The sequence below is a fragment of the Coregonus lavaretus genome, assembly GCF_964263955.1.
Source record: "Coregonus lavaretus genome assembly, contig: HAP1_SCAFFOLD_824, whole genome shotgun sequence".
Taxonomy (NCBI): Eukaryota; Metazoa; Chordata; class Actinopteri; order Salmoniformes; family Salmonidae; genus Coregonus; species Coregonus lavaretus.
The window spans coordinates 215,669-227,382 of NW_028166172.1; the positions used below are offsets into that span (position 1 = coordinate 215,669).

Below are 11,714 nucleotides of genomic sequence, written 5' to 3' on the forward strand. Positions count from 1 at the left end.
ACTTATACATGTCTGTCATTGAACAATCCCATGCCATGATTAGCTACTGAAAAAACATACCAATCTCTTTCATAATCTCTTTAAACAATAAAATCTAATTTACTAACATTTCTGAAAATGGATATATAGCGTTTTGGAATGAAACTCTTCTTATGTTTCCCCATCTGAGCTCAGAGTAGATGAGAGTCGTAATGTTTGTCTCTGTTGTGTTGAAGGTCAATCAAGCAGGAGAGACCAGCCTCCCCTGTACCCAGCTGTGTGTCCATGAAGAGTGACCAGTCTATGGGTCGTCCTATAATGTTTAGAAAGGGAGCCTTTTCTACTGAACAAAGGTAAGAAGAACTCATGGGTCATGGTCAGTGAGTTAAACAACACTGTCTCTAGTCATTTCTCCTCTCCCATTTTCCCATTTCTTTTTGTTGTTTTCATAATCCATAGGATAATACTTTTTCCATTTTCATAGTCCTAAACAACATTTAAAAATAACCGTTTTTATTGACGACTTGTTGTTTCTAAATGGCTGCTGGGTAATTTGATATGCATCGGAATCTTCGTTCTTAGGCATCGAATTGAGCGAATGCTGCGCAGGTTCACTGAGTTGCGAAACAAATGGATATAATGGGGTGATTGTTGTCTAATCGGGTGTTCTAGCTAATTGATTTGTAGATCTGATGCAGTTACTACCTCAGATTATGAGCCTAGTGTCATTAATGAGGTATGTAGTACCCACAGACGGCCACAGGGCGGCGCAAGAGAGATATAAACCCATACTGTTTTTTGCCTTAAAACCCCAAAACCTATCAATCAATCAATCAAATGTATTTATAAAGCCCTTTTTACATCAGTAGATGTCACAAAGTGCTATACAGAAACTCTAACCATACGTACAGTGGGGAGAACAAGTATTTGATACACTGCCAATTTTGCAGGTTTTCCTACTTACAAACCATGTAGAGGTCTGTAATTTTTATCATAGGTACACTTCAACTGTGAGAGACGGAATCTAAAACAAAAATCCACAAAATCACGTTGTATGATTTTTAAGTAATTAATTTGCAGTTTATTGCATGACATAATAATATTATCTTAGTAAATACAATTATAGTACGAAATAGCATTTTGATTATTTTGTTAATCAAAACCTGTCTAAGCGTTTTGCTGTTTTTTTTTTTTGTCATTTGTTATTTTATGATATTTATTATTGCAAGACAGAACGCTTGATAAACAAGCCACATTAGTTATATTTTTCAAATGTGGTTTGAACTGGGTGATCTAGTAACCTCTATGTGAAAGTCCAGCAATTGGCGTGGGATAGGTGGGGCAGATTTGAGACTGATCTAATGAATTAACAAGAAAAATACACTTTATTTCTCAGCTGCCTCACCAATATCTGTACGAGAATTCATCACTTTTAATTGTTAAATATTTCCAATAGATGGCAGCATAAGACCACGAAGCATCAGTTATAGGCTGCAAGCAGCAATATGATTGACATAAAATAGCATGCAACCAAAGACTATATGTTCCATGATTTTCTAAAATGGTCACTCATTACTTTAGTTAGCTAATAATCTCGTATTAGGCCTGTGTTGCTTTTGGAAAAGCAATTAAATAGTGACTATAGCAGGTGTTGAACCCCGGGTAAATTATCACTAGTCAGATGTGCTAACCTCAACCCTAGTATAAATGCACTATTTAAAAATATTATCTTAATATCTAATATTGCGATTAAACAACCTCGGAATAGAAAAGAACAGAGTGCGTCTTCCAGCCCGCCAATAAATTACATCATGCAACCCTCACGGTTAGCAAATTTACCTCAGCATGCCCCTCGCTTGCGCGAGAAGGCAGAGTGGCTTGCTGCTGGTTGATGAATTTGACAATGGATGTACTAGGAAAATACGTTTTCTCGACCAGAGGTGACTAAATTAGTTCATTCATCTGAATAAAGTATATCCTTACTAGTAGTAATTACTCAGAATTACAAAATATGACATTTTCTAGTTCATTTTACCACTTACAACCATAAAATAACAATTTATAGCATAACAAACAATGAAACTGACATAAACCAAAAACATAAGACATTTAGTTAACTATATATGTATATTTTTTTTTTTACGATTTATTTAGATCGGTGACATTATCTGCCAAAGTAATACCACTGTAGATAAAGAAGAGCTCTCCAGTAGGTCAACCAAAACATTCAAAGGCCACTATCTCAAAAGTGAGGTTACAAGTTTATCATCTTTCAAAGCAGAATTACTTTCCCATTGTTCCTCAACTGTAGTGTATGATATACCTTTTTCTAGCTGAGTCTCTACTTTTCTCCAATGTAAAAAACACCGTTTCAAATGTTGCTACATGAGACCGAATCGAGTCGGTCGGTCACATTTGACGGTGTAAAACCTAGCAGTACTACTTATTTCTCTGAGTGAGGCAGATATATATTATTACTGTGTAAAACCTAGCAGTACTACTTATTTCTCTGAGAGTGAGGCAGATATATAGCATTGTGCAAAAAACATGATTATTTGTCTCTCTGAAATGAAACCATCAAGTGATAGATTTTAAACAAATACATGGCTGTCATTGAACCATCGCATACCATGATTAGCTACTGAAAAAACACACCTTACAAAACGCTATATATTAATTTTCAGAAATGTTCCTAAATTAGCTTTTATTGTTTTAAGAAATTATGAAAGAGATTGGACATAATGTTTGTCTCTGTTGTGTTGAAGCCCAATCAAGCAGGAGAGACCAGCCACCCCTGTACCCAGCTGGGTGTCCATGAAGAGTGACCGGTGTATGGGTCGTCCTATAATGTTTAGAAAGGGAGCCTTTTCTACTGAACAAAGGTAAGAAGAACTCATGGGTCATGGTCAGTGAGTTAAACAACACTGTCTCTAGTCATTTCTCCTCTCCCATTTTCCCATTTCTTTTTGTTGTTTTCATAATCCATAGGCTAATAATTTTTTCCATTTTCATAGTCCTAAACAACATTTAAAAATAACCGTTTTTATTGACGACTTGTTGTTTCTAAATGGCTGCTGGGTAATTTGATATTCATCTGAATCTTCGTTCTTAGGCATCAAATTGAGCGAATGCTGCGCAGGTTCACTGAGTTGCAAACCAAATGGATATAATGGGGTGATTGTTGTCTAATCGGGTGGTCTAGCTAATTGATTTGTAGATCTGATGCAGTTGCTACCTCAGATTATGAGCCTAGCAGGTGTCATTAATGAGGTATGAAGTACCCACAGACGGCCACAGGGAGGCGCAAGAGCGATATAAACCCATACTGTTTTTTGCCTTAAAACCCCAAAGCCTATCAATCAATCAATCAATCAATTTTATTTTATATAGCCCTTCATACATTAGCTAATATCTCGAAGTGCTGTACAGACACCCAGCCTAAAACCCCAAACAGCTAGTAATGCAGGTGTAGAAGCACGGTGGCTAGGAAAAACTCCCTAGAAAGGCCAAAACCTAGGAAGAAACCTAGAGAGGAACCAGGCTATGAGGGGTGGCCAGTCCTCTTCTGGCTGTGCCGGGTGGAGATTATAACAGAACCATGCCAAGATGTTCAAAAATGTTCATAAGTGACAAGCATGGTCAAATAATAATCAGGAATAAATCTCAGTTGGCTTTTCATAGCCGATCATTAAGAGTTGAAAACAGCAGGTCTGGGACAGGTAGGGGTTCCATAACCGCAGGCAGAACAGTTAAAACTGGAATAGCAGCAAGGCCAGGCGGACTGGGGACAGCAAGGAGTCACCACGGCCGGTAGTCCCGACGTATGGTCCTAGGGCTCAGGTCTCTCAGTTGGCTTTTCATAGCCGATCATTAAGAGTTGAAAACAGCAGGTCTGGGACAGGTAGGGGTTTCGTAACCGCAGGCAGAACAGTTGAAACTGGAATAGCAGCAAGGCCAGGCGGACTGGGGACAGCAAGGTGTCAGCATGCCCGGTAGTCCTGACGTATGGTCCTAGGGCTCAGGTTCTCAGAGAGAAAGAGAGAACGAGAGAATTAGAGAGAGCATACTTAAATTCACACAGGACACTGGATAAGACAGGAGAAGTACTCCAGGTATAACCAACTAACCCCAGCCCCCCGACACATAAACTACTGCAGCATAAATACTGGAGGCTGAGACAGGAGCGGTCCGGAGACACTGTGGCCCCATCCGAAGACTCCTGGGCCAGACTACACTCAATCATATGACCTACTGAAGAGATAAGTCTTCAGTAAAGACTTAAAGGTTGAGACCGAGTCTGCGTCTCTCACATGGGTAGGCAAACTGTTCCATAAAAATTGAGATCTATAGGAGAAAGCCCTGCCTCCCGCTGTTTGCTTAGAAATTCTAGGGACAATTAGGAGGCCTGCGTCTTGTGACCATAGCGTACGTATTGGTATGTACGGCAGGACCAACTCGGAAAGATAGGTAGGAGCAAGCCCATGTAACGCTTTATAGGTTAACAGTAAAACCTTGAAATCAGCCCTTGCCTTAACAGGAAGCCAGTGTAGGGAAGCTAGCACTGGAGTAATATGATCAAATTTCTTGGTTCTAGTCAGGATTCTAGCAGCCGTATTTAGCACTAACTGAAGTTTATTTAGTGCTTTATCCGGGTAGCCGGAAAGTAGAGCATTGCAGTAGTCTAACCTAGAAGTAACAAATGCATGGATTAATTTTTCTGCATTATTTTTGGACAGAAAATTTCTGATTTTTGCAATGTTACGTAGATGGAAAAAAGCTGTCCTTGAAACAGTCTTGATATGTTCGTCAAAAGAGAGATCAGGGTCAAGAGTAACGCCGAGGTCCTTCACAGTTTTATTTGAGACGACTTTACAACCATCAAGATGAATTGTCAGATTTAACAGAAGATCTCTTTGTTTCTTGGGACCTAGAACAAGCATCTCTGTTTTGTCCGAGTTTAAAAGTAGAAAGTTTTCAGCCATCCACTTCCTTATGTCTGAAACACAGGCTTCTAGCGAGGGCAATTTTGGGGCTTCACCATGTTTCATTGAAATGTACAGCTGTGTGTCATCCGCATAGCAGTGAAAGTTAACATTATGTTTTCGAATAACATCCCCAAGAGGTAAAATATATAGTGAAAACAATAGTGGTCCTAAAACGGAACCTTGAGGAACACCGAAATGTACAGTTGATTTGTCGGAGGACAGACCATTCACAGAGACAAACTGATATCTTTCCGACAGGTAAGATCTAAACCAGGCCAGAACTTGTCCGTGTAGACCAATTTGGGTTTCCAGTCTCTCCAAAAGAATGTGGTGATCGATGGTGTCAAAGGCAGCACTAAGGTCTAGTAGCACGAGGATCTAGTAGTACATTTATCAATCAATCAATCAAATGTATTTATAAAGCCCTTTTTACATCAGCAGATGTCACAAAGTGCTATACAGAAACTCTAACCATACGTACAGTGGGGAGAACAAGTATTTGATACACTGCCAATTTTGCAGGTTTTCCTACTTACAAAGCATGTAGAGGTCTGTCATTTTTATCATAGGTACACTTCAACTGTGAGAGACGGAATCTAAAACAAAAATCCACAAAATCACGTTGTATGATTTTTAAGTAATTAATTTGCAGTTTATTGCATGACATAATAATATTATCTTAGTAAATACAATTATAGTACGAAATAGCATTTTGATTATTTTGTTAATCAAAACCTGTCTAAGCGTTTTGCTGTTGTTTTTTTTTGTCATTTGTTATTTTATGATATTTATTATTGCAAGACAGAACGCTTGATAAACAAGCCACATTAGTTATATTTTTCAAATGTGGTTTGAACTGGGTGATCTAGTAACCTCTATGTGAAAGTCCAGCAATTGGCGTGGGATAGGTGGGGCAGATTTGATACTGATCTAATGAATTAACAAGAAAAATACACTTTATTTCTCAGCTGCCTCACCAATATCTGTACGAGAATTCATCACTTTTAATTGTTAAATATTTCCAATAGATGGCAGCATAAGACCACGAAGCATCAGTTATAGGCTGCAAGCAGCAATATGATTGACATAAAATAGCATGCAACCAAAGACTATATGTTCCATGATTTTCTAAAATGGTCACTCATTACTTTAGTTAGCTAATAATCTCGTATTAGGCCTGTGTTGCTTTTGGAAAAGCAATTAAATAGTGACTATAGCAGGTGTTGAACCCCGGGTAAATTATCACTAGTCAGATGTGCTAACCTCAACCCTAGTATAAATGCACTATTTAAAAATATTATCTTAATATCTAATATTGCGATTAAACAACCTCGGAATAGAAAAGAACAGAGTGCGTCTTCCAGCCCGCCAATAAATTACATCATGCAACCCTCACGGTTAGCAAATTTACCTCAGCATGCCCCTCGCTTGCGCGAGAAGGCAGAGTGGCTTGCTGCTGGTTGATGAATTTGACAATGGATGTACTAGGAAAATACGTTTTCTCGACCAGAGGTGACTAAATTAGTTCATTCATCTGAATAAAGTATATCCTTACTAGTAGTAATTACTCAGAATTACAAAATATGACATTTTCTAGTTCATTTTACCACTTACAACCATAAAATAACAATTTATAGCATAACAAACAATGAAACTGACATAAACCAAAAACATAAGACATTTAGTTAACTATATATGTATATTTTTTTTTTTACGATTTATTTAGATCGGTGACATTATCTGCCAAAGTAATACCACTGTAGATAAAGAAGAGCTCTCCAGTAGGTCAACCAAAACATTCAAAGGCCACTATCTCAAAAGTGAGGTTACAAGTTTATCATCTTTCAAAGCAGAATTACTTTCCCATTGTTCCTCAACTGTAGTGTATGATATACCTTTTTCTAGCTGAGTCTCTACTTTTCTCCAATGTAAAAAACACCGTTTCAAATGTTGCTACATGAGACCGAATCGAGTCGGTCGGTCACATTTGACGGTGTAAAACCTAGCAGTACTACTTATTTCTCTGAGTGAGGCAGATATATATTATTACTGTGTAAAACCTAGCAGTACTACTTATTTCTCTGAGAGTGAGGCAGATATATAGCATTGTGCAAAAAACATGATTATTTGTCTCTCTGAAATGAAACCATCAAGTGATAGATTTTAAACAAATACATGGCTGTCATTGAACCATCGCATACCATGATTAGCTACTGAAAAAACACACCAATCTCTTTCATAATTTCTTAAAACAATAAAAGCTAATTTAGGAACATTTCTGAAAATTAATATATAGCGTTTTGTAATGAAACTCTTCTTATGTTTCCCCATCTGAGCTCAGAGTAGATGAGAGACATAATGTTTGTCTCTGTTGTGTTGAAGCCCAATCAAGCAGGAGAGACCAGCCACCCCTGTACCCAGCTGGGTGTCCATGAAGAGTGACCGGTGTATGGGTCGTCCTATAATGTTTAGAAAGGGAGCCTTTTCTACTGAACAAAGGTAAGAAGAACTCATGGGTCATGGTCAGTGAGTTAAACAACACTGTCTCTAGTCATTTCTCCTCTCCCATTTTCCCATTTCTTTTTGTTGTTTTCATAATCCATAGGCTAATAATTTTTTCCATTTTCATAGTCCTAAACAACGTTTAAAAATAACCGTTTTTATTGACGACTTGTTGTTTCTAAATGGCTGCTGGGTAATTTGATATTCATCTGAATCTTCGTTCTTAGGCATCAAATTGAGCGAATGCTGCGCAGGTTCACTGAGTTGCAAACCAAATGGATATAATGGGGTGATTGTTGTCTAATCGGGTGGTCTAGCTAATTGATTTGTAGATCTGATGCAGTTGCTACCTCAGATTATGAGCCTAGCAGGTGTCATTAATGAGGTATGAAGTACCCACAGACGGCCACAGGGAGGCGCAAGAGAGATATAAACCCATACTGTTTTTTGCCTTAAAACCCCAAAGCCTATCAATCAATCAATCAAATGTATTTATAAAGCCCTTTTTACATCAGCAGATGTCACAAAGTGCTATACAGAAACTCTAACCATACGTACAGTGGGGAGAACAAGTATTTGATACACTGCCAATTTTGCAGGTTTTCCTACTTACAAAGCATGTAGAGGTCTGTCATTTTTATCATAGGTACACTTCAACTGTGAGAGACGGAATCTAAAACAAAAATCCAGAAAATCACATTGTATGATTTTTAAGTAATTAATTTGAATTTTATTGCATGACATACTAATATTATCTTAGTAAATACAATTATAGTACGAAATAGCATTTTGATTATTTTGTCAATCAAAACCTGTCTAAGCGTTTTGCTGTTTTTTTTTGTCATTAGTTATTTTATGATATTTATTATTGCAAGACAGAACGCTTGATAAATAAGACATATTAGTTATATTTTTCAAATGTGGTTTGAACTGGGTGATCTAGTAACCTCTATGTGAAAGTCCAGCAATTGGCGTGGGATAGGTGGGGCAGGTTTGAGACTGATGTAATGAATTAACAAGAAAAATACACTTTATTTCTCAGCTGCCTCAACAATGTCTGTACGTGAATTCTTCACTTTTAATTGTTAAATATTTCCAATAGATGGAAGAATAAGACCACGAAGCATCAGTTATAGGCTGCAAGCAGCAATATGATTGACATAAAATAGCATGCAACCAAAGACTATATGTTCCATGATTTTCTAAAATGGTCACTCTTTACTTTAGTTAGCTACAGTATATATCTCGTATTAGGCCTGTGTTGCTTTTGGAAAAGCAATTAAATAGTGACTATAGCAGGTGTTGAACCCCGGTTAAATAATCACTAGTCAGATGTGCTAACCTCAACCCTAGTAAAAATATCATCTTAATATCTAATATTGCGATTAAACAACCTCGGAATAGAAAAGAACAGAGTGCGTCTTCCAGCCCGCCAATAAATTACATCATGCAACCCTCACGGTTAGCAAATTTACCTCAGCATGCCCCTCGCTTGCGCGAGAAGGCAGAGTGGCTTGCTGCTGGTTGATGAATTTGACAATGGATGTATTAGGAAAATACGTTTTCTCGAACAGAGGTGACTAAATTAGTTCATTCATCTGAATAAAGTATATCCTTACTAGTAGTAATTACTCAGAATTACAAAATATGACATTTTCTAGTTCATTTTACCACTTACAACCATAAAATAACAATTTATAACATAACAAACAATGAAACTGGCATAAACCAAAAACACAAGATATTTAGTTAACAATATATATATATATATATTTTAACGATTTATTTAGATGGGTGACATTATCTGCCAAAGTAATACCACTGTAAATAAAGAAGAGCTCTCCATTAGGTGAACCAAAACATTCAAAGGCCACTATCTCAAAAGTGAGGGTACAAGTTTATCATCTTTCAAAGCAGAATTACTTTCCCATTGTTCCTCAACTGTAGTGTATGATATACCTTTTTCTAGCTGAGTCTCTACTTTTATCCAATGTAAAAAACACAGTTTCAAATGTTGCTACATGAGACCGAATCGAGTCGGTCGGTCACATTTGACTGTGTAAAACCTAGCAGTGCTACTTAATTCTCTGAGAGTGAGGAAGATATATATTATTACTGTGTAAAACCTAGCAGTACTACTTATTTCTCTGAGAGTGAGGCAGATATATATATTATTACTGTGTAAAACCTAGCAGTACTACTTATTTCTCTGAGAGTGAGGCAGATATATAGTATTGTGCAAAAAACATGATTATTTGTCTCTCTGAAATGAAACCATCAAGTGATAGATTTTAAACAAATACATGGCTGTCATTGAACCATCGCATACCATGATTAGATACTGAAAAAACACACCAATCTCTTTCATAATTTCTTAAAACAATAAAAGCTAATTTAGGAACATTTCAGAAAATTGATATATAGCGTTTTGTAATGAAACTCTTCTTATGTTTCCCCATCTGAGCTCAGAGTAGATGAGAGTCGTAATGTTTGTCTCTGTTGTGTTGAAGCCCAATCAAGCAGGACAGACGAGCCTCCCCTGTACCCAGCTGTGAGTCCATGAAGAGTGACCTGTCTATGGGTCGTCCTATAAAGTTTAGAAAGGGAGCCTTTTCTACTGAACAAAGGTAAGAAGAACTCATGGGTCATGGTCAGTGAGATAAACAACACTGTCTCTAGTCATTTCTCCTCTCCCATTTTCCCATTTATTTTTGTTGTTTTCATAATCCATAGGCTAATCCTTTTTTTCCATTTTCATAGTCCTAAACAACATTTTAAAATAACATTTTTTATTGACGACTTGTTGTTTCTAAATGGCTGCTGGGTAATTTGATATGCATCGGAATCTTCGTTCTTAGGCATCAAATTGAGCGAATGCTGCGCAGGTTCACTGAGTTGCAAACCAAATGGATATAATGGGGTGATTGTTGTCTAATCGGGTGGTCTAGCTAATTGATTTGTAGATCTGATGCAGTTGCTACCTCAGATTATGAGCCTAGCAGGTGTCATTAATGAGGTATGTAGTACCCACATACGGCCACAAGGAGGAGCAAGAGTGCCATAAACCCATAATGTTTTTTGCCATATAAACCCTAAACCTAACAATCAATCAAATGTATTTATAAAGCCGTTTTTAAACCAGCAGATGTCACAAAGTGCTATACAAAAATTCTTACCCTACTTATAACCTATTTTAGCCTTAACCCTAACCCCTAATTCCAGGGTAGGGTAGCCTAGAACACTTTTAGAAACTATTTTAGTAATAATATGATCTTAGTAAATACAGTTATAGTATTAAATAGCGTTTTGATTATTTTGTTGTTATTTTATTATACAGTGGGGAGAACAAGTATTTGATACACTGCCGATTTTGCAGGTTTTCCTACTTACAAAGCATGTAGAGGTCTGTAATTTTTATCATAGGTACATTTCAACTGTGAAAGACGGAATCTAAAACAAAAATCCAGAAAATCACATTGTACGATTTTTAAGTAATTAATTTGCATTTTATTGCATGACATAAGTATTTGATACATCAGAAAAGCAGAACTTAATATTTGGTACAGAAACCTTTGTTTGCAATTACAGAGATCATACGTTTCCTGTAGGTCTTGACCAGGTTTGCACACACTGCAGCAGGGATTTTGGCCCACTCCTCCATACAGACTTTCTCCAGATCCTTCAGGTTTTGGGGCTGTCGCTGGGCAATACGGACTTTCAGCTCCCTCCAAAGATTTTCTATTGGGTTCAGGTCTGGAGACTGGCTAGGCCACTCCAGGACCTTGAGATGCTTCTTACGGAGCCACTCCTTAGTTGCCCTGGCTGTGTGTTTCGGGTCATTGTCATGCTGGAAGACCCAGCCACGACCCATCTTCAATGCTCTTACTGAGGGAAGGAGGTTGTTGGCCAAGATCTCGCGATACATGGCCCAATCCATCCTCCCCTCAATACGGTGCAGTCGTCCTGTCCCCTTTGCAGAAAAGCATCCCCAAAGAATGATGTTTCCACCTCCATGCTTCACGGTTGGGATGGTGTTCTTGGGGTTGTACTCATCCTTCTTCTTCCTCCAAACACGGCAAGTGGAGTTTAGACCATAAAGCTCTATTTTTGTCTCATCAGACCACATGACCTTCTCCCATTCCTCCTCTGGATCATCCAGATGGTCATTGACAAACTTCAGACGGGCCTGGACATGCGCTGGCTTGAGCAGGGGGACCTTGCGTGCGCTGCAGGATTTTAATCCATGAC

General features: G+C 37.9%; 1 protein-coding gene across 1 annotated transcript; it reads left to right on the forward strand.

The window, feature by feature from the left end:
* Window positions 1–234: 234 nt before the first annotated feature.
* On the forward strand, window positions 235–10,093 carry LOC311114988 (uncharacterized protein; the record flags this gene model as incomplete). Its single annotated transcript, XM_084190214.1, has 4 exons — window positions 235–332; window positions 2,745–2,861; window positions 7,347–7,463; window positions 9,977–10,093. Coding segments are annotated over exons 1-4 (419 nt in total), but the record flags the coding sequence as incomplete, so codon positions are not given.
* Window positions 10,094–11,714: the final 1,621 nt, after the last annotated feature.